This window comes from Lycium barbarum, chromosome 9 (genome assembly GCF_019175385.1).
Source record: "Lycium barbarum isolate Lr01 chromosome 9, ASM1917538v2, whole genome shotgun sequence".
In the NCBI taxonomy this organism is placed as follows: Eukaryota; Viridiplantae; Streptophyta; class Magnoliopsida; order Solanales; family Solanaceae; genus Lycium; species Lycium barbarum.
In genome coordinates, this window is record NC_083345.1 from 24,166,233 (window position 1) to 24,189,723 (window position 23,491).

Sequence of the window (23,491 nt, forward strand, 5' to 3'; positions counted from 1 at the left end):
TGACGGCGGGAGTATTTTTGACCCGAAAAGTGAATGGAGGGTATTATCGTATAAAAAACGATAGTCAAGATGCATTTTAGGCCCTTTTCCGAAATCCAAATAAACGAAATTGAGATTTTAATCACACGTGTACCGCACGAGGCAAGTCACCTCACAAACCAATGACAACTCTATTATCAAACTGGGACCCACCACATGACAGTCACCAAGTTCTCCTCATATTCCTCCACTACCTTCGGACGCGCTCTTTAAGCGCGCGTGTTATCAACCCCCTATGACAACAATCTCTGCAACTAGGCACTGTTGTACTAAAATTACAAAATTAGCAGCCAAACAAAAAAAAATCGAACGTTCACCATTCAATTTGTCTTTCGATATCTCCGGTTATGAAATGAAACACCTTAAAATCCGCACATATGATTTAATCTTCACCATAAGATAGATACGCCTAGTATACAGGTGATTATTGATATAGTTTTATCAGCTCTATGATTGGTGTGTGCCTTGATGGAGCTGTTTGATTCTCAATTGATAACTTTTTTGAGTGTTTAGGTAATAATTCTTTACACCCTTTTCGTCTCTTTCAACAATTTTGATGTTTTTGTGCTTAATTTGTGGAAATGGCTTATCTTGATTTAGCTTGTATTTTTGTATATATTTTTTTTTTGGTGTGTCTGTGTGTTTGGGATTGGTGATAATCTGGTGGTTATGTTAATTTTTTCTCGTGTATCCATCCCAAAGGAGTGATTTTTGATGTTTGCATGACTTCAAGAGTGTAAATTTATCTTATCTTTTCTTTTTGCTAATTTTGATTGTTTTTATTGTTCTTAATACCATGCTTCACATCTTTGTCTTTTCTTTCGAGCCGATGGTCTATCGAAAACAACCTCTCTACCCCACAAAGGTAGGGTAAGGTCTGCGGATATCCTATCCTCCCTAGAGCCCACTTGTGGGACTACAATGAGTATGTTGTTATTGTAGCTCTAATTGGATTTCTCTTGTGGGGTCTAGGTTGGGTTAAGTTTCCTTAGAAGACCTATAATTTCTCTAATTACGTGTACTTAGGCTAAAAACAAACATTAAAAAAACAAAACTTTCATATAGGCATACCAAGTATTTGGAAATAACTTAGTGGATAATCTGGTTAAGTTAATATTTTCCCGTTTATCCATCCCAAAGGAGTGATTTTTGATGTTTGCATGGCTTCATGACTGTAAATTTATCTTGACTTTTCTTTTTTGTAGCTCTAATTAGATTTATCTTGTGGGGCCGGGGTGGGTAAGTTGCCATAGAAGACCTACAATTTCTCTAATTAAACGTGTACTTAGCTAAGAGCAAACAGAAAAAAAGGAAAGATTTCATTTAGGCAACAACAACAAGAAGAAGATACCCCTTGTAATCCCACAAGTGGGGTCTGGGGAGGGTAGACTGTATGCAGACCTTACCGCTACGTCGGGAGGTAGAGAGGCCGTTTTCGATAGGCATACCAACTATTTGGATTTAACTTAGCTGATATAAAACTTGCATAAGGGCAGGAGTTTGTTCGGAGCATTTCTAATCTAGTTAGAGACTAGGAATAAGTGAGATTTTAGAAAACCTCTAGTTTGAGAATTTAGGGAACCCCTAATTTGCCTTAAAAGACAAATTATTCACCAATATTAAAATGAAATAAGTCCGAGTAGAACATAATGAATGTTAGAGGATTCATATAGCCCATTTAGACTAATTTGGGCTTGAGGCATAGTTGATTAATTGAGTTGCCTGTTTTTATTTAGATTAAGTTGGTTAGGATTGGAAGTTCAAGATTGAATCTGAGTCTGGACTTCTTACAACTTTATATTCAGTTTATCTGGTTGGGGCACTGAGATAAAGGTGGAAGCTTTAGGTTATAGCTGATGTCTTGTGCTAAATTAACTTGATATGATCAATTCTATTCCGAGCAAACGGGAAAAGATGAGATAGGAGGTTAGCCTTGTAAAGACATGGTTTATAGCTAGTCGTTCTTCTTGCATTCTGAAATTTATTTATCTCTTATCCAGGTGTGATAGTACTACACAACATTTATTACTATCCAGCTCAGAGCTACATTAATTTGGTAGTGTCTCATTAAAGTCCTAGGCTCTTTTGTCATTGCAACCAAAGACGTCATTCATGCCTTTTTCTTCCAACAGAAGCTTACTCTTTGTGCTAATATTGCTCCATTTTGCGCATTATCTTCACTCTAATAACTTTTCTCTTGCATGGTTGAATCCTTGCTATACATGCAAGAGAATGAAAGCCTTGATGTCAACCTAACACCTTCCCTTCTGAATTTATGGAAGAATTCATTAACCTTTTCTTTCATTTTTGATAACCTTGGTTTTTGGCTAGCTTTCTCGCACCTCGACTAATTTACAGGGTACCTGCTACCTCCCACCAGCACAGGTACCAGGTAACTCTGTCCACTTGGATAGGAAGAAATCACCTAGTGTTTTTGCCTTCACTTTAGAACCTGGGACAAGAAATCATAAATCTTCTGGTTTTACTTCTCAAATAAATAATTCTGTTGGGATTTAGCCTGGTGCACGAAGCACCCCCGTTCACGCAGGGTCCGGGGAAGAGCCGCACCACAAGGGTGTGTGATGTAGGCGGCCTACCATGACACAAGCATCAATGGCTAATTCTGTTGGGATTTCTAACATGGATATATCTGAAAAATGCATAGTATTTCCATGTTACTACAATGATGCAATTCATCTTTACTTTAGCCAACATTTCGACAACTTAAAATTGTGAATGTGATGAGTATCTTTGGTTGGCAAGGGTGCAGTATTAATGATAATTTACATTGAATTACTATGGTTACAAAAAAAATTCCAGATGTACAATATGTTCTACTTGGCAGTGCAAGGGTCTTGCATCATCTTACTGGCAAATCATGCTTGATATCTTTGCTTGGTTGTAAGTTAGCTGTCATTATGACATATAACTTTCATTTCTGGGTTTTAGCATGTAGCTATCATGCAGTTTCTCTGTTTACAGAATTTTCACCATTGACAAAACTATGCTTGGTGATCTAAATTTTCCTTTAGTATGACAAGACTCTGAATCTATATTGTATACTCCTTTTCAGTTGTAGTACGCTTGTTGCTTTCGTTCATAATAATCCATGCTACCACCTATCCTGTTGTTAATCACTTAATTTTTAAAATGGATCCTTAGAATTGTGTCCAGTCATGAGCACCAAGGGTTTTTAATAATCCTACATGCAAGGTATGCAACGCATTGGCTTTGAGGTTCTTGGCATTTTGATTTTGATGTCCTGATAATTATGCAGAAATCAATCTTGGCCACCGGTTACGAAGGAATTAAAAGATACTAATCGAGGAGAATATAGTAGTGTGCGGTACTCCTTCACAAAGTTCAAATGGAAGCACGTCCCGCGGTGTCTGTTCAAAGTGTGGTTGCAAGTCAACTCAGTAATTGTGGTGCATCACTTTCTTCTTCTTTGCCTATGTATCCAACATCCCTAGGAGAGAAGTACCCTAAGTTTCCAGACTTGCAGCAGGCTTCGACGGAGAAGGAACTCAAGCAATATCCTGGAACTGTTGTCTCTTCTTTGCCTTCCAGCAGTGGAGCTGTTGGTCTTATGTTCTCATCATCATCAGGATTTTCCGCGGATCTTCATTTCTCATCTGTTCCACCCCAGGAAAAGCATTCAGGACCTGCACCTTTCAATTCTCAGTCAACAAATAGTGAGACATCAATCCAATTACCTCATTCGGGAGTTCTTCAATCCACAGCATCAAGCCAATATTTGATTGAAAACAATGAACCCTGGTGTATAGATCCATTGCCTAATTTCCTTGATCCATTCCCTGTCCAGAATAGCCAGGTAGCTTGTAGCAATAAACAAAGTGATTGGCAGGAATGGGCCGACCTTGTAATCAATGATGAAGATGCTCTGGCTTCTAATTGGAATGACATTATGGCTGATACAAGCATTGCCGACTCAGAGCCGAAGGTCAGTTTTATTCTGCACTAAATGCTGAATTTCTGTTCCTCATTATTTACATTTGTTGTTCTTACTCTTCTTACTGGTGAAAAGAGGAGACCCATTCTTATTTTGTCTGTTGTGTGATCAAAGATGCAATATCAGGAGGAAAAACAACCTTTAAATTTCCCAATGCAGCAAGTCCAAGCATCACAGCAAATCCCAGCTGTGTCTGTAGAAACTTCGGTTATTGCTCCTTCATCATCCGCTGCAAGTGGTGCTGCAACAAAGCAACGCATGCGTTGGACACCAGAACTTCATGAAGCCTTTGTGGAAGCAGTCAACAAGCTTGGTGGAAGTGAAAGTGATTCCTCTCCTTGTTGTGCATCATTTTTGATGAAGCTCTTCTTGTTGTGCATCAGAATACAACTTTTAGTCTTAGACTGTTGTCTGACTCAGTGATTTTACATGAACTGCAGGAGCTACTCCCAAAGGGGTGCTAAAATTGATGAAAGTTGAAGGTTTGACCATCTATCACGTAAAAAGCCATTTGCAGGTTTGTGCTATCCCATGTCCTGAAGTTGGTTCCCTTTAGAGATGGACCTGTTGTATTTCTTTATCGATGATTGTGAACCATTTTCCTGAAATGCAGAAATATCGAACAGCTAGATATAAACCAGAAGCATCAGATGGTATTTAGAAATTTCTCACTCTTTTGCTTACACGTGTCTTTTTTTTTTTTTTTTCATTTTCTTTTTTATCTTTTCTCCTTTTAAAAAGGTGTTTGGTTCTTATTCTGGAATTAACTTTGCTTGTTGTAAAGCTGTGAAAATCTTTTGAGCCGGTAGATGTTTAATTTTTGTTAAGTACTTGAGATCTAAAACATTCTTCTTCACAAGCAAGTGCATGCGTGTGTATTTGTGTTTGCATGTTTTAATTATTTATTCATATGTCAACTTATTGTTTTGTATTTAATCTCATGTGATTTCAAATACCATCTTTGATTTGAGGCAACTATCATGTGTATATAGTGAAGTAATGTATCTAATCACACATACATTCCTCAATCTATATATACATGGTAGCAGATGATGAAATTATTCTTAGGCAGCTATTCATATGGTAGCTTTCTAGTGCATGATAGATGAGCTTTCCTTTGCTGTAGCAACAGAATGCCCAGCAAGTTCTATTCTGTGTTGTATCCGAAAGATTCGAACCTGTGAGTTATCAACTAGGTTTTGGAGCAATGAGTCTCGGATCTGGTCTTTATTTGTTGCTGTCTCAGCAACATGGACTTGTGCTCTGTTTGTGTCAAGAATTGAATGAGATAATACTGTGGGAAAGTCATAGCGTAGGAAACTTCAAGAGTTTGGTACTACTTAAGCGAAACCGTAAACTTTGTACAGAATTTCCAACATCATGTGCTATGTTTTGTAAATCCACCCCCCCCCCCCCCCCCCCCCTCTTCCTTTGCCGAATATGTTCGCTCAATGACACTGCATGCGGTCTTTTCTTCTGTACTTCTATCTTTTTTCTTCGGTAAGACATAATTTTATTAATATAACCACAGTACTCTCTTGTAACTGCAGAGGTTCCAAAAACTCCCAACATTACATCAATGTCATTAGCAAAAGAAGCATTACGCCAATTTTCTTTTTTTGAATAAGGGCATTACGCCAAAATTTTAAATTCTGGATACATTTCTTTTCCAGTCAAAAATAACTTCTCATATCAGAGTACTACTCCCTCCATCTCTTTTTTTCCTGCATCTGTCGCTTTTTTCACTCAATGTAAGAGCTAAAACAGTTTCCACGTTTCTCCCCCTATTTTACCCACTTTAAGTGAAAACCTGTTCCATAAAGGACATATTTTGGCGAAGGCTAGTTTGTGGATGGTATTTTTCTATCTGGAAGGACGTCAATATGTTGAACATCCCTGACAGGAAATAGTGACAAATATTTGAGGATAAAGAGTATTATGAACTTTATAATGTTTTGTAAAAAAAAGTCGAGCCTGTCTTTTTCTGACCTGAGTCAGATGCTCTTCAACTTAATGGTTAATCAGCTTAATTATTTCATTTCTAAAAATATCCTGTGTATTTCTTGTCATTTATTATTTCTAGGTTGTGACTAATTAATTTCTCCATTCATTCTTGTCTTCTGATGATTTTGGTTGCTGACGTCCTTTTCTTTGATCTCGTAGGAGGGTCTTCAGAGCAGAAACAATCTTCAATTGATGATTTGTCATCTCTGGACTTAAAAACGTAAGTTGCTGTTCCATGTCCACAGCTTTATTGATCAGCTATTATATATCCTCTGAAATATTGGTATAATTATTATAAGTCACTTTATATTATTCCATGCATAAAAGAAACTTCCGCGTTATATTTTTTGAAGTTATAACGTAAACCTTCCCCTTATCTTCTCCATTTCACCTTCTACCCTGACCCCCTCCCCCAAATTTATTCCTTTCTCTCACCAGAACTTCCATCTTACACAGAAGACCTTGGCACTGCATCTTCACTGCTACTGTGTTTTCCAGCATAAAAATCTCTTCTACAGGCGGCGTTTTCTCCCTATCCTCTAGCTAGTATTGGAAATTTTCAAGTTATCTCTTCCTCAACTAAAATAGCAGATTATGGAATTTGGAGCAAGGGCCAACTTGAGTTTCCGGTAATCAGGGGTTGGCCCACCGTCATTCCAGAATCTCCTCTTCATTGACGCCTTTTTTTTTTTCTTCTTCTTTTTCCGGCACCACTGGATTCTTCCTTCTCAAAAGTCATCTTTGCATATGTTATCCACATCCTCCGAAGAACAGAGGCTGGCATCCATGGCTGCTTCAGTGATGTCTCTGTCTTTATAAAGTAGTGATGTTTTTGTCTTCTGCGATGAGCCAATTCTGTGACATGCAGAATTGTTTTCTATTGGGCTTGGGCTAGTGCTTATGTGATTCGAGTCTTGGGGTCATCTTATTTTATTTTCTTGTTTTCTTTCTTTGTGATATGGTTTGGTTTTGGTGATAGTGTAATTTCAGTTACTGGTTTTGGGATTTGGGGCATGGGTTCAGATATGGATGTTGGGGTTTTGATCTTGTGTTTGACCCCTGTCTGTGTTGATAATGTTTTCAGATTGTGGGTGTGGCTTAACTTGTTAGGTTTGGATGTTTTTAGAGGGATGGGAGTTGTCTCCCCCCCCCCCCCCCCCCCCCCCCCCCCCCCCTTTTTTTTTTTTTTTCTGTGCCATTGTGCTGTGTTATTTAACAATTCCTAGGCCAACAATAACACTCACATCAATATCGTGTACATACTTGTGTTGTTTGCCGTCTTATGGAAATATCCTTTGCCTGGTTTATTTGGATTGAATTAACCGAGTATTACCAGCTTTATCTTCATCATTTGCAATCACAACATAGTTTTAAGAAACAGTTTCTGCTGGAGTATTTAGAACAATAAAAATGTGAAATGTTTGTCCCTCCTTTATTTCCTATCCTGCTTCGTCCTCAATGGGTCCCTTCCTGATGTGGATACCACAAAGCAGTATCTCTGAAATGCATTTATATAACCTTAGCATGTGGTCTGTCCCCCTTTCTATATGCATCACATGATGCTTAGGTTCTGTTTAATTAACTTTCTGATTGGTTTTCATTCATGATGGGGTAGGGGTTGGAGTAGGAATATGATTTGCAGGTACCTATTAATAATTTAATATCATATACGTGCTCAGTCCCAATTTATTCATTTTGTTTCACCTTTCGTAGATGAAGTTACCAATTTCTGATGTAAAGGGGATGTGAATAAATTACTATCTAGAACATTAAATTTAGAGATTAAGAAACTTAAAATTCTACAAGTTTGAAACTCTCCATTTCCATAATTACAACAGAAACTTATACAATAGTTAATATTGACTGAGGGTAAAGCTGAGCTAATCTCTGAAGAATTAAAATTCTCTTGCACATAAATTAATGAGAGGAATTCCTACTTCTACATGAATTGGAGTATAATTTAAATCATTAGAAGTTACTGTATAATGGACTTCATTAAGAGTAATATTTATGCATATTCCTGGAGACCGCAATCGTATAATAAAAAGAACCTAAACAAAAGATGGCGCGCTCAAATTAGTTTCTTGGATCTCCACACCATGAATTAACTTATTTACACCTGTTATTAGGAAACATGGAATGTATTAGTATGGCATATGCTTAAGCTATCCTGACAAGAAGGCTGACAAATAGTAGTAAGTAGCAGTGGATGATGTTTAGTTGAAGGATCTATTTGTTCCACAATAGAGAGAAAGGAGGAAAGAGTTGGTTTTGGGGGGGGGGGGGGGGGGGGGGGGGAGCGAGAGAGAGAAGTTGAAGGATATCAACTGAATTTCAAGGTACAGAAAAGGAAGAGATTCAAATAGTTGAAATTGAGGGTTCTGCAACTGAGGCCAGCTAGTTGGAGAATTTTGTGCATCTATTAGGTAGCACGGGGAATAATGGTGCTCCGAATACAGTGACTGGGCGGTAGCTTCAGGGATCTGTTTATGTAATTTCGAGTTTAATGTTATATTTTATTGTCGTGTATACTTACGCAATTGGCTGTGATACAGGGGAATTGAGATCACCGAAGCATTGCGATTGCAGATGGAAGTTCAGAAGCGTCTCCATGAACAGCTTGAGGTATGAATTCTTTCTGTTGAAGTATGAAGTACTAACAAGTTGATTGGTGGTCATTGCTTGCATCTTCAACAAAGGAATTGTGTCTGTTATATGCTTGTCATGTTTTGTTTTCTTATGTATAGCTTTTGGCTGCTTATGGCCTTTCCGGTCTTCCAATCATAATAGATAGTTCTGACGATAACGAAAAGTGCACGTTAGAGTTTTCCTTTGTACATTTTCTGTTTAATTTAAGATGTAAACAATTCCTGTAGGATTCTCTTCCTTCTTGTTGATGACTAATGAAGATATAAGCAGTCAAGCTTTTTGATAAGTCAATTTTGAGTTAATCATAGTTCAGTCTTGGGGCTAAGGATCTTCTCTATCATGGGTAATAGAATAGCTTTCTTATGGCCATTGATGAATGAATAGCCAGCTTGTCCTATCTCTTATTTGATTGTCTCGTGGTAACTAAGTTACAGCACTTTGTAATGTTATGTGCACTTATATTGTCATGTACATTTGCAGATTCAAAGAAATCTGCAGCTGCGTATAGAAGAACAAGGGCGATACCTCCAGCAGATGTTTGAGAAGCAGTGCAAGTCAATGCCTGGCGTGGACTTGGCTAAAGGCTCATCATCCACGGCAGATGATGCCTTTGCACAGTTGTCAGATGGAGTTCAAAATTCGTCTGGCAAAAATGATCCTGGAGTGTCACAGATTGATACTGCTAAAGAGGTTGATGAGAAACGGAAAGGGCGAGAAAGAGAAGTTCCTGGAGATCCTGAAACAAATATAACCAGCACATCTGATTCACCACCTTCAAAGCGCTCTAAATTGGATGAATAAGCATTCGTAGGTTAAAAAAAAAACCTTTGTTAGGATAGTTATTTTGATGATTGGAACATCAAATCCTTGAGTAGAACGGTGTTGGCTCGTGAAGGAGCTAAAGATACCATGGTATTCTTTTCATAAACAATATCCCTAGAGGCCATGGCTTGTCCTCTCATTTGACAAAGAACATAAAGAAATATCGAACCTTGATGTTAAGATTTGTCAATATGTGGCATTCCGGAGTAACCTTGCTGATGTCTAATTCTTGTTCAGTAAGGTTTGAGGTACCGAGATTCCCCTGTAATTTGAAATTGTAGGATGTCTGAACATGAGTTGTTCGGTTAAAGTCTATGTATCAGTCAGAGAAGTAGTTCTTATTGCTTGGATTCTCACCAGTTGCATTATGTAAATGTAATCTTTGCTAAAGATGGTGGATTTATCATGTTCTAGCAGGGTAAGGAATTTCATGGTAATGACTAGTTTTACCTGATATTTCCTTTATCATGTAAAAGACTCGTTAAGTTATGGCTAATTACAAGAAGCAAGCATTAAAAAACTTCATTAAAAAGAAGCAAGCACTAAAAACTTAGTGTTTCAAATGCTAAGACGCTATTCACAAAACTTTGATAAAGCATTGTTGATTTTTAGAGTTTTGTCTTTCTGATTAGAGGTAGATTTACATTCTCGACGAAAGAAAAAGAAAACATAACATACAAGAAAGGGAAAAAAGATCAAGAAAGGATACGTAACCTAAAAGATTTAGAGGGGATTTGTATCCTGTAGACCATGACCATTCAAAAACCGCTTGATGTTCCCTACCAAACCAACTAAATCGAGTATCAGATATTTTGTTTTAGAATTAATTGAATTTAACTCGTACACCTTGACAGTGTTAAGAAATTTTATATCATCTTACTACTTATAAGTCCAGTTCAATTGACTTTATACAGTAGGCATGTATTTGGTAACATACAAAACATGGTAAACAAATTGATACATCAAATAAAAGTCCTGCACGGATAATGTACAAAATTTTGCACCGTCAGTGTATATTCCCTCCGTTTCAAAATGTTTGATTTGGCACAGAGCTTAAGAAAATCTTATGGTTGTTAACTAAAACTATATTGAATGTACCAAAATATCCTTTAATATTGTGGTCTTAAACATGCCATGTGAAAAGTTGAAATTAAAGAGTTGCGAAAAAAGGAAAGAAACATTATTTTTTAAACAGACTAAAAAGGAAAGTAAAACAAATGACGGAGGAAGTATAATTTACGGAAAAGGGCCAAAATTACCCTTGAACTTTCGAAAATAGTTTATTTATACCCTTCGTTATACTATTAGGCCAATTGTGCCCTTACCGTTATACTATGGATCAAATATACCCCTCGACTTTCGGAAATAGTTTATTTATACCCTTCGTTATACCATTGGGCCAATTGTGCCCTTACCATTATACTATGGGCCAAATATGTCCTTAAGTTACAAGGTCTGCCACGTGTCACAATCATAATGGCCCAACCCATTTTCCCCTATAATTACACCCAGTCACTGGATCGACCAGTCACTTTATTTCACCCAACCCGTTTTGTCTATTTCAAACCCAAATAAAGTGCCTGTACCCGTTTTGTTTATTTCATTATAGGTTTCAACATGGTAGTTTACAAAAAGAAAACCCAAAATGAAATGAAACATGTAATGAAATAAACAAAATGGGTACAGGTATTTTATTTGGGTTTGAAATAAACAAAACGGGTTGGGTGAAATAAAGTGACGGGTCGGATCCGGTGACTAGGTGTAATTATAGGGGGGAAATGGGTTGAGCCATTGTGATTGTGACACGTGGCAGACCGTGTAACTTAAGAGTATATTTGGCCCATAATATAACGGTAAGGCCATAATTGGTCCAATAATATAACGAAGGATATAAATAAACTATTTCCGAAAGTTCAGGGGCATATTTGACTCATAGTATAACGGTAAGGGTATAATTGAGCCAATAATATAACAAAGGGTATAAATAAACTATTTTCGAAAGTTCAGGGATAATTTTGGCCCTTTTCCGTATAATTTAAGTCCAAATGAATAATTTATCCGTTACCATTGGCCGATATATGTTAGGACCGAGTTTCGATACCTTTGGGTCAAAGATATATATGTGCAGTCTAATCATACATGATACACACTATAATCTTAGTATAAAAATATTACAGAACTATATAGGGAACTTTTTTAAAAAAATTAAAATAAAAAAGAGTGCGTCTGTCAAGAGAATTAAATAGCCTGTGGAAGAAGCGATGTCCTCCTACCTGTCGGGTCCCAGATCCAAGTAACGTCTCTTCTAATCAAACCAACGACACTTCAACTATTTGTTAGGTGAAAAATCTCAAACTCCCACCAGAAAGTGTACATATTCTCTTCTTAATATACCCTCTTTTACTCATTCCCTTTCCTACCTCATTTTGCCTTAGTGGCATCTAATTAACACCATGGCTGGTTCTCATTCTCGCAGTGAACTTCATGTTTTCCACACGGGGGATGATGTAATTACAATATTTCTTATACTCTCTCTTTTAGTCTATTTAAAAAAGAATGCATATACTTTTTCATTTTAAATTCCTTATATTTGCTAGTAATGACATGCATGCACTTAATTATAGTCACATAAATGTATATGTCGAAAAGTCTTTCTTTCTTCATTAAATTGTGTGCTGACGATTTTTTTCATTCGTGTGTATAGCAGCGGCATCCAGTAGAAACAAGAGAGTCTGCAATATCACTGAAGAAGATATGCAAGATTTGTAGAGACGAGATTGAAGTGAAGGAAAATGGGGAGGTGTTTGTTGCTTGTGGGGAGTGTGGATTCCCAGTTTGCAGGCCATGTTATGAGTATGAGAGGAGTGAAGGCAACCAGTCTTGTCCTCAGTGTCATACTCGCTATAAACGTCATAGAGGTGCTCTCTCACTTTTATTTTTGCAATATGTTTAAGTAAACATACAATAACATGCACTTTACTTACTGATACAGTGATCTTAAAAAACTGTTAAGTTTTACGCACTGTCAGTATAGGAATTATTCAATTAGACGACTTTTAAAGTAATTTCAACCTTATGTTTCGATGATAAGTATTAGCTGACAATAACTTGTTAAAAATGGTAATTGACCAGGTATAATATGTCAAACTACATTAATAGCTATAAAGTATAATAAAGTAACTTGAATCCTTTAAAAAATAGTACAATAACTCGCTAGCTATAACATATTAAATTGTCCTGTCAATTCTTTATACTGCATGTGTATGTGCATTCATTTATCCTTTGGATATATACGCCATCTCCCGGTTCTCTAAATATGTGCATGCATTCATGGCTATCAAAATATATTAAGATGATCTATACATTCTTGAATTTTTTTAGCTTACCAAGTTGTACTAAATTGTGGAATATATATGGGTAGGCTGTCCAAGAGTTGCAGGTGATGATGAAGATGATTTCTATGATGATTTTGAACAAGAATTTCAGATCAAGAATCATCTTGCTTCTCCCAACCACCACCACTCGGTTAGTTCATTTCAACTATATTTCACCAACCTAGCTACTAGAAGCATTAATTAGCTACAAGATTGTGTTGTCTAATAGCACTAGAGATAATTAGCTTGTCTTAAACTATCATGTCTATCAAATTCTTGGTAGAATAAAAATACCATGTGGCATAATAATCCCATTGAAGTTGGCAAAATCAATTTATTTTTTAGTAACTCGATGTCAAGGAATGGAATTATGACTTGTTTGTTAACTTGATCCAATGGATTAAACTTGAAATGTCCTCATCGAACTATCGGATCGTATAATGAATCCAACGTGTCAAGATACAACCCAAACATACAAAATCAGAATTGGAAATTAGAAATTATGTAAATTTTGACTAATGAGTATACTTTTACAAAATGCATTGGCTTCACTTTTTCTTTAGAAAAGAAGGAAGGGATGTCAGATCATATTAGGCGGGTCAAATTATGACCTGTTATTTAATCCACGTAAAATTTGAGATTTTTAGGCTATATAGCCTCCCATTAAATAATAGTCGAAAATATATACTTTTTGTATATAATATACATACTGTATATATAATCAGTATATATTTTTTTGTATATATGGTTAGCTGTTGTACTGCCTCCGGTTCAAACTAATTGATGTTTTAGGCTTGGACTTGGATACATGAATAAAGGAAATCACTTATTATCTTTAATAAGTAATGATTTTCTTTTGCTAAGGACAAATTTGATAAAAAGAATTAAATACCTTCTTAATTTTGTGAAATATTAATTATTTTAGACCAACTTTTAAAGATTAAAAGCACAAATTTGACTCAACCGCCTTCTCATTTGAACTACAACAAACAACATTTTGAGTGTAATCCTCCGCCAAACGGTTTAGAGAAGGTAAAGTGTAAGCAGACATTACCTTTTTCAAGAATGTAAAGAGATTTCTGATAGACCTCTCATTGAATTGAAACTAAGTTTGTGTATGTTGGCAGGAGAATGGAGAGTATAATCAACAACATCACAATGCCAATAGTGCTGCTTATAATCAATCAGTTGCTGGAAGTGGTAAGCTAAATGTCTAATTATTTCCCAAATGAGTAATTGTTACACTTTATTGTTTATTGGAGCATATGTCACTCAAAAGTGACTCTCTTTTCAATGGAAAATGACAGTGGCAGGCAAGGATTTGGAGGATGAGCAGAAAGAAAGTTATGGTGATGCAGAATGGAAGGAAAGAGTTGAGAAATGGAAAAACAGGCAAGAAAAGAGGGGTCTGGTTAGCAAATTGGGTGATGGGGGAAATGATCAAGCTGATGAAGATGATGATTATCTGTATGTCTTTATTTTCACTCTTTTATTGCTCTCCCTTTGATAGTATTTGACTAAACTTGCATTTTAACATCTTATCTATAGTATATTAGTATGCTTTGAAATGCTTTACTTGATGTCTATCAGAAACAACCTCTCTATCTCTACGAGGTAGGGGTAACGTCTGCGTTCACTCTACCATCCCTAGACCCCACTTGTGGGAATATACTGGGTTTGTTGTTGTTATTCTTTAGTCTCTTAGTAGTAGCGGATGAAAATATTATGATAATAATTGAAAAGTTTGTTTGGTAATGAAAACATAGTATCAAAAAATTAAGTTCTTCATTTACCAGCATTACTTCTTGACCTTCTATCCAACTAGCAGAGCCAAAAATTTGTATAAGGGAGTCAAGAATGTCACACCTGGGATTTGAACCTATAACCTGAAGAAATTTTCAACCCCCTTTGCAACCTTACTAGAATTTTCCCTTTGGTAAGGGGGTTCAACAGCTTACATGTAGCCAAAACAAACTAGTTTTTTCCTATTTGTGCAGTATAATTTTCAACGCAAGGATTCAATTGAACTTCCTTCCTTCAAGCTATCTGCCCTAGTTCAATCGTGTTGAAGTTAGACAATCATTAATACGAGAAGGTTTTATGTGAGGAAACATCAATCAAACAACAAATAATTTTTTGTTTTAACCCAACAACATTGAAGGAATAGGAAAAGAAACTATAGAAATACTTTAAATTTATAACAAATCAGTCAACGTGGCCTGAGGATTTGTTCATAATGGTCACATTATATCTGATCTTGTTTCCACCTTCCCCGTCATTCTCCTTACAACTTTTAAATATTGAATTTTCCGTCTCTGTCACTTGTAGTTATATATCATTCGATAATTGACCGGTATGATCAAGAAATTTGAACTCCTTATAGTTGTGAAAGTTATATACTGCATGCGACATTATGAACAAAATGGATCAAATACTACAATGTTCCAAAAAGAAAAGAGTGAATTGAAACAGTTAAAGTTTAAGCATATTATACTTGCAGAATATTTCAATGTTCTAACCACTTCACTGATTTCCAAGCAGTTTGGCTGAAGCTCGGCAACCACTCTGGCGAAAAGTTCCACTTCCACAAAGTCTAATTAGTCCATATCGTATAGTCATTATCCTCAGGCTTGTAATTCTTGGGTTCTTTTTCCATTTCCGGATCTTAACACCAGCCTATGATGCTTATCCATTATGGATTATCTCTGTTATATGTGAAATATGGTTTGCATTATCATGGATACTTGATCAGTTCCCCAAATGGTCACCCATAAACCGTGAAACTTACCTTGATCGATTGACATTGAGGTTTGAACGTGAAGGCGAGCCAAATCGATTAGCCCCAGTGGATGTGTTTGTGAGTACAGTTGATCCCCTTAAGGAGCCTCCTATTATCACCGCAAACACTGTTCTGTCAATCTTGGCTGTTGATTACCCTGTTGAGAAAGTTAGCTGTTATGTATCAGATGATGGTGCTTCCATGCTGTTGTTTGATACATTAGCAGAAACAGCTGAATTTGCCAGGAGATGGGTGCCATTTTGTAAGAAATATAGTGTAGAGCCTAGGGCACCTGATTTCTACTTCAATGAAAAGATTGATTACTTGAAAGATAAAGTTCAGCCTACCTTTGTCAAGGACCGCAGAGCCATGAAGGTATGAATCTATTACCTTATTCGTCTCACTTTATACGACTTTATCAGAGGAGATACAGTGCCTAAAAATGTTGACTTGACTTATATCGTAATAATTGTTTGATGGAGAATCATATCAAAGTTTAAAAAATTCAAATAGTGTATCGTGAAAGTTGTACAATGAAATACTTATAAAAAAATGTAGTAGAATGGAATCATGTCAAACATTTTAGGACGTGCCCAAAATAAAAGAATGAGATATATGAATTGAGATAGGAGTATCATTTATAAGGGGTTAAGTTTCTTTGGCTTGAAATAAGATATTTTCTGCTAATTGAAAATTCACTATCTTGTGGCAGAGAGAATATGAAGAATTCAAAGTAAGAATTAATGCATTAGTAGCAAAGGCTCAGAAAAAACCAGAAGAAGGATGGGTAATGCAAGATGGAACTCCATGGCCTGGTAACAATACCAGAGACCATCCTGGTATGATTCAAGTTTATCTAGGTAGTGAAGGTGCACTTGACATTGAAGGTAAGGAGCTACCTCGCCTTGTCTATGTTTCCCGCGAGAAACGACCGGGCTATCCGCACCACAAGAAAGCCGGTGCCATGAATGCTTTGGTTAGTAATTAGTAGTCTTTATTGTTGGGTTGCCTCCTTGACATTCTGTTAAGTCCTTTTCTTCATGTTATGTAATTTGTTCGCTTTTTCTAAATAGGTTCGAGTCGCTGCAGTCCTGACCAATGCACCATTTATGTTGAACTTGGATTGTGATCACTACCTTAACAACAGCAAGGCAGTTAGAGAAGCCATGTGCTTTTTAATGGATCCACAAATTGGAAAGAAGCTCTGTTATGTCCAATTTCCCCAGAGATTTGATGGTATTGATCGCCACGATCGATATGCCAACCGTAATGTTGTCTTCTTTGATGTAAGTTGACTTATAATTCAGTGATGTGTTAACAAAGGATTTATTCCCAGTATTTTGTTCTGATTCAATCCGTTTTTTTTCCCTTCATGGTGGCAGATCAACATGAAAGGCCTGGATGGAATTCAAGGACCAGTTTATGTTGGAACAGGTTGTGTCTTTAACAGGCAGGCATTATACGGATATGATCCACCTGTTTCTGAGAAGCGTCCAAAGATGACATGCGATTGCTGGCCTAGTTGGTGCTGCTGCTGTTGTGGTGGTTCAAGAAAGCCCAAGTCCAAGTCCAAGAAGAAGAGCATCAAGGCCTTACTTGGACTTGGAGGACTATATAGCAAGAAAAAGAAAACAATGAATGGAAAGAACTACACGAGGAAGCCATCTGGACCTGTCTTTGATCTTGAGGAAATTGAAGAAGGCCTTGAAGGATATGATGAGCTTGAGAAGTCGTCTCTCATGTCCCAAAAGAACTTTGAGAAACGGTTTGGGCAGTCCCCAGTTTTCATAGCTTCCACACTCAAGGAAGATGGTGGGCTTCCTGAAGGGACAAACCCAACAACGCTCATAAAAGAAGCTATTCATGTTATTAGCTGTGGGTATGAAGAGAAAACTGAGTGGGGCAAAGAGGTCAGAATCATATTTTATGAATAAATTACTATGAATTATGGGTGTTCTCTTAGCTAACTTCTAATAAACTGGTTTTCTCTTAGCTAACTTCTAATAAATTGGTTTTCTTTTTTCATTTTTGACAGATTGGGTGGATTTATGGCTCTGTTACAGAGGACATTTTGACTGGATTCAAGATGCACTGCAGAGGATGGAGATCGGTTTATTGCTGTCCGAAGAGAGCAGCTTTTAAGGGATCAGCTCCAATCAATCTATCAGATAGATTGCACCAAGTCCTGAGATGGGCTCTTGGTTCTGTTGAAATCTTCATGAGTCGTCATTGTCCCCTTTGGTATGCCTGGGGTGGTAAACTCAAATTGTTGGAAAGGCTAGCATACATTAACACCATTGTTTACCCATTCACTTCCATAGCTCTGGTCGCTTACTGCACCCTTCCAGCTGTATGCCTTCTCACTGGAAAATTTATCGTCCCCACAGTAAGTGAACTGAAGTCATTTGGTTCAGTAATATTAAAGATTTGATTTCAATTTTCTAATTCAAATCCCATGTTACTTTTGCAGCTTAACAACTTCGCAAGCATTTGGTTCATGGCTCTCTTTCTCTCCATCATAGTCACAAGCGTACTCGAGCTGCGATGGAGTGGAGTAAGCATTGAGGCCTGGTGGCGTAACGAGCAATTCTGGGTCATTGGTGGTGTTTCAGCACATTTATTTGCAGTTTTCCAAGGCCTTCTTAAAGTTCTTGCTGGTGTAGACACAAACTTTACCGTAACAGCAAAAGCAGGTGAGGACACTGAGTTTGGGGAGCTTTACCTCTTCAAATGGACCACACTCCTCATCCCACCAACCACTCTGATCATTTTGAATATGGTGGGTGTTGTGGCTGGTGTTTCGGATGCCATCAACAATGGTTATGGTTCATGGGGTCCTCTCTTCGGAAAGTTATTCTTCGCCTTCTGGGTTATTGTGCATCTCTATCCCTTCCTAAAGGGATTGATGGGCAGGCAGAACAGGACTCCCACCATTGTGGTCCTCTGGTCAATTCTTCTTGCTTCAATCTTCTCACTCGTTTGGGTCAGAATAGACCCTTTCCTACCAAAACAGAAGGGCCCTATACTCAAGCCGTGTGGAGTGGAATGCTAAGTGCCGTGCCTGGTATCTGTGTGATCTATTCTTTGCCAATTTTTGTTAGGTTACTATTTTGATTGCAAGTGAACACATTGTATCTTGTGCTAGTGTTTTGCCTAGCAATAAAGTGTAAGACTAGGATAAGGGCATTATGCAACCTTGTAACATCCATACTTGTCCAAGTTAATATCCAAGTTAATATCAAGACTTTTTAAACACTATAATGACATATATACACACTATAATTTTCATCTTTCATGAGGCTGTGGTCAAGCTCATATTTCATACACATAGTCACTTGCTTGGAAAGTTAGTGCATTACCAACCTCAAGCAGGATTTTGTAGTTTCTTTTGTTTTTATCTTTTTCCTGGTGGAAGTTAAGTACGTATGTATGTGTATATATATATATAGAGAGAGAGGCTTAGAATATAAGATTTTTGAGATCTAAGTATCATGATTAACAGGATGATATTATTTCTTTCTCTCTAAGGAATAATGCACTCACAACATAACAATTTGGGCATATCCAAGCTTTCATCCTTCATACTATGTAGACCCTAGATCTTGAGAAAGTTGCATTTAACACTAGAACTCTACAGCCTATACATTTCACACCTGTACATCAGGCTCTGTCTTCTCATTCTTTCTGCTATTTCTGGAAACTTGTTAGTTTGCTCATTTCTATTGTCCCCAATGGCTGTGAAAGGTAACGCAAAGTCTGAGCAGATAATTCTTGTGCTACAAAACGCATAGTTGGTCGTGTCTCAGGAGTGGTACGTGTACATGCCAAGGCAATCGTGATTACAAAAACTACTGCCTCTGCCAAGTGGCCAGTGGGAGGTGGAAGTCTTTGGTCAAGAACATCCTTCAAAAGCATTTCTGAAGACAATCCTGTTGCTGCTGATAATGAAGTTAAAAGCTCCCCTGGATGCCTTCCCATCATAGCCTCCATAGCCACGACTCCAAAACTATAAACATCACACTTTTCTGTGACACGCATGGTAAGTGCAAGCTCTGCACAAGAAGAAAGACTAGTAAGTTATTGCAACATTCTTCATTCCTATGATAAGAATATCAACTGTCAAAAGCCTGTTAAGCAAGAAAACTAGCTGTAAATGAACATCAGGGACACTAAAACCAGATATCTATTAAGGAATTGCAAGGCTTCAAAAGTAAAGTTTTGTCTACATTCTTGCAATAAACATACTGATCAACCAATAGAAATATGGATGCACTAGAGATAAAATACCTGGTGCCATGTAGCCATAAGAACCAGCAACTGTGGTCCAATTTGATGCATCTGAAGCTAACAGCTTTGCTGTGCCAAAGTCAGAGAGTCGTGGCTCGAACTCTGACTCAAGCAAAATGTTATTCAGTGATACATCACGGTGCACAATAGGTGGAGAGCAGTCATGGTGCAAGTAAGCAAGTGCATGAGCTATTCCTTGCACAATTTTCACTCTTGTACCCCATCCAAGTTCCATTCCCATCTCTTTGTCATATAGAACTTTCCCAAGGCTACCTCTTTCTATATACTCATAAACCAAGTACATGCACCCATTCTTGGAACAGTAACCAAAGAGCTTAATTATATTCCTGTGTCTCACCTCTGTCAAAGTCCTAATCTCATTCTCAAAGCTTAGACGATTTGCCAATGGAATGTCACTCGAGTCTGACATGTTGAGTCTTTTTACTGCAACAACCTGCCCAGAGGGCAAAACAGCTTTATAGACACTTCCAAAGCCTCCTCTCCCAATGCAGTTCTTCTCACTGAAATTTTCAGTAGCTTTCACAATGTCACCAAAAGTAAACTTTCCTTCTCTTTCCCAAATCAGAGACTCCGAATTTTCATAAATCTGGCTAGCTTTGATCTCCTCATCATGTTGCTTAGCCTTCCTTCGAGACACAAGACATGCAACAAACAGGATTCCCAAAAGTATGAGGCAGGCCACCGGTACAAATACCCCAATGAGGACCTTTTGATTCTTCTTTCTGGACTTCTCATTTGGGGTATCCGAATTACATGAGGATAATCCTTCTACATTTCCGCACAAACCAGAGTTTCCAAGAAAAGATCTAGCGGTTGCTCCTTGAAATACTCCATCGGTTGGAATTGGTCCAGAAAACTCATTGTAGGAAAAATCCATCTCCTGAAGACTGACCATGCGAGATAATGCTGGAGGAATTCTACCTGAGAGGTTGTTATATGAGAGGTTGAGATTCTCCAATGAGGTGAGCTTGGCCAAGTTTTGTGGGATTGTTCCCGTTAGCGAATTGCCACTGAGGTCCAAAAGAATACTCAACTCCATCAAATTGCCAAGTTCAGAGGGAATACCACCTGATAGTGAATTGTTGCCAAGATTCAAGCTCAACAAGCGGTCACACTTCCCAAGATCTACTGGTATGTCACCACTTAACTTGTTTGTTGACAAATCAAGATATTGGAGCTTAGTTAAATTGCCAACAGACTGAGGGATGCTTCCTGTAAGATTGTTTTTGCTCAGGCTGAGATTGTAGAGCTGGCCTAGCCTTCCCAGTTCAGAAGGAATTTCACCGGTCAATTGATTTCCTTCCAAAGTTAACATGCGGAGCTCTCTGAGATTCCCTAGCTCAGCTGGGATTACACCAGAAATTTTGTTTCCATCCAATTTTAGACTTGTGAGACTTTCACATTTCGCCCAGTCAGGTGAGAGTTCACCTGAAAGTTGGTTGTCACTAAGAGAAAAGAAAACAAGATCCGGGTGCACCCCGAATGCCTCTGCAAGATTACCAGATAAATTGTTGCCTTCAAGCCTTACTCGTTTTAGCTGTGTGCAGTTCTTCAAGCAACCTGGTAATGCCCCACTGAATTTGTTACCATTTATTGTCAACTCCTCAAGAGTCTGGCTACATACTCCAGGAGGTAGTTCACCAGTGAAGCTGTTATTTGAAAAGCTGACACTTGACAATTCAGGACTGTTCTTTCCAAAGTCGTTAGGGACACTTCCGAAGAAATTATTAGTATATACAGAAAGAACCTTCAGACCACTGAGGTCAGAAATGCTGTCCGGCAGCTCACCACTTAGTCGGTTGGTGTTGATGTCAAGGATTTGAAGAGATATCAATTTCCCAATCTCAGGAGGAATGGTCCCACTGAGATTGTTGCGGAAAAGCTGCAACGTCTTTAGACTGGTCAGGTTTCCAATGGTTGGAGGTATTATGCCTGAAAGCTGATTGTCAGAGAAATCTATGTCCAACAATTTTTGCAAGTTTCCAATCTGATAGGGAATGGAACCAGTGAAATTGTTATGATAGAGGTAAAGAAATGTGAGGTTTGTCAACTGACTGGTTTCAGGTGGAATATTCCCAGTAAAGGAATTGTTTTGAAGCTGCAAAGATGTCAACTCAGTCCAATTGGTGATGAAATTTGATGAGATTTCACCAGAAAGAATATTATCAGACAAACCCAATGCAGATAACTTGGTCAGGGAGGAGAAAGATGGCGGCAATGGTCCTTGCAGGGCATTTTCTGCAAGAGCCAAGAAGGTGAGGTTAGTACAAAGGCCGAGCTCAGAAGGAATGGTTGAATTCAGACCGTTCTTTCCAAGATCCAGGTGTTGAAGATATTTGAGCCTGCCTATAGAAGATGGAATCTTTCCATGAATTGAATTGTTGAAAAGTACAAGAACTTCAAGACTAGTGAGCAAGCCAATTTCATCAGGAATTATGCCAGAAAACATGTTAAGACCTAGCTGAAGTTCTTTTAACTTGGACAACTTGGTAAACTTTGATGACAATGAACCTTGAAATGAATTAGATGAAAGATTGAGGCTTTCAAGCTTGTCCAAGTTGGTGAATACTGTTTCCGGGATTGAACCATTCAAATGGTTTAACGACAAATCAAGGTAAGTCAGATTATGGCAACGGAGTACAAATTCAGGGAATTCTAACCTCAGTTCATTGAAACCAAAGCTTAGATGTGTTAACATAGGCATATTCTTCAATTTAGACCAATCAGGAGTTACTAAGAAATTTGATCCAAGATCCAAGTACCATACCTTTTGAAGATTGCTAATTTGATAGGGAATAACACCGTCGATGTTGTTGCTATAAAAACTGAGATATTCAAGTTGTGTTAACTTCCCAATTTCTTCTGGTATGACACCCTCCAAGATATTGTTACCCAGGTCCAAGAAAGTGAGCTTAGTGGCATTGCCAATACTCGAAGGTATCGATCCACTGAAGTTGTTGCCATTGAGATTGAAACTCGTGAGACTCGGAAAAGAAGTGAAGTCAAGCTGGTCAAGAGAGCCTGAGAGGCCTGCATCAGAGAGATTGATCTCAGAAATTGTTCCACCAGTATTGCAGGCAACAGCTGTCCAATTGCAGAGGTTTCTGAAATTGGAAATAGACCATGAATTCAAGAAAGAAGTAGAAGCTAAGTTACTCTTCCATTTGACAAGAGATTCAGCTTCAGTTCTTCCTGATGATGTGATACTTAATGGAAGTGAACAAAGAAGTATCACATGCAGAATGTAAAGAAAGGTACTATGAGATGTTGTCATTTCTAATACTTAGTTTCAAGAAGAATACAACACTTTTGAGCTTTTACATGAAAGGGTTATCATATATAAATGGACCACAAAAGGGGATTGTATAATTAGTGGAAAGGCAATCATATCAAAGATACATATAAGAAAGAAAAGAAAAAAAGCCAAAGATGCAGCTGAAAGGTACAAGGCCTAGTGGTCCAACAAGTTGTCACAATAACACGGTTTCAACTCTTTAATAATAAATGAGGATTTTGTCAATACTATATTCCACGTTGACCAAT

The 23,491-nt window shown here is 37.7% G+C and overlaps 3 protein-coding genes across 6 annotated transcripts; 2 read left to right on the forward strand and 1 right to left on the reverse strand.

Annotated features, from left to right (window-relative positions):
• The first annotated feature begins 301 nt into the window (after positions 1-301).
• LOC132610425 (protein PHOSPHATE STARVATION RESPONSE 1-like) lies at positions 302-9,877 on the forward strand. Of its 3 annotated transcripts, none has more exons than XM_060324720.1 (8): positions 302-552; positions 3,317-4,003; positions 4,139-4,337; positions 4,453-4,529; positions 4,626-4,665; positions 6,176-6,236; positions 8,572-8,641; positions 9,146-9,877. In XM_060324720.1, the coding sequence occupies exons 2-8, from the start codon at positions 3,407-3,409 to the stop codon at positions 9,464-9,466; spliced, it is 1,365 nt and encodes a 454-aa protein (XP_060180703.1). In that variant the 5' UTR covers positions 302-552; positions 3,317-3,406; the 3' UTR covers positions 9,467-9,877. The 3 variants fall into 3 exon arrangements, with proteins under 3 accessions (XP_060180703.1, XP_060180701.1, XP_060180702.1); XM_060324718.1 differs by having other exon boundaries at positions 305-552; positions 4,127-4,337; XM_060324719.1 differs by having other exon boundaries at positions 306-459; positions 4,127-4,337.
• A 1,978-nt stretch (positions 9,878-11,855) lies between these two features.
• LOC132610428 (cellulose synthase A catalytic subunit 4 [UDP-forming]) lies at positions 11,856-18,901 on the forward strand. 2 transcript variants are annotated; one of them, XM_060324722.1, is made up of 11 exons: positions 11,856-11,994; positions 12,192-12,405; positions 12,909-13,012; positions 13,989-14,061; positions 14,169-14,328; positions 15,403-16,015; positions 16,353-16,616; positions 16,714-16,926; positions 17,023-17,550; positions 17,676-18,026; positions 18,111-18,901. In XM_060324722.1, exons 1-11 carry the CDS (start codon positions 11,941-11,943, stop codon positions 18,690-18,692), a joined length of 3,156 nt encoding a protein of 1,051 aa, XP_060180705.1. In that variant the 5' UTR covers positions 11,856-11,940; the 3' UTR covers positions 18,693-18,901. The 2 variants fall into 2 exon arrangements, with proteins under 2 accessions (XP_060180705.1, XP_060180706.1); XM_060324723.1 differs by having other exon boundaries at positions 11,857-11,994; positions 12,195-12,405.
• A 228-nt stretch (positions 18,902-19,129) lies between these two features.
• Positions 19,130-23,288, reverse strand: LOC132610427 (MDIS1-interacting receptor like kinase 2-like). Its single transcript, XM_060324721.1, has 2 exons — positions 19,928-23,288; positions 19,130-19,692 (listed from the first exon to the last, which is right to left on the reverse strand). Exons 1-2 carry the CDS (start codon positions 23,220-23,222, stop codon positions 19,328-19,330), a joined length of 3,660 nt encoding a protein of 1,219 aa, XP_060180704.1. The 5' UTR covers positions 23,223-23,288; the 3' UTR covers positions 19,130-19,327.
• Positions 23,289-23,491: the final 203 nt, after the last annotated feature.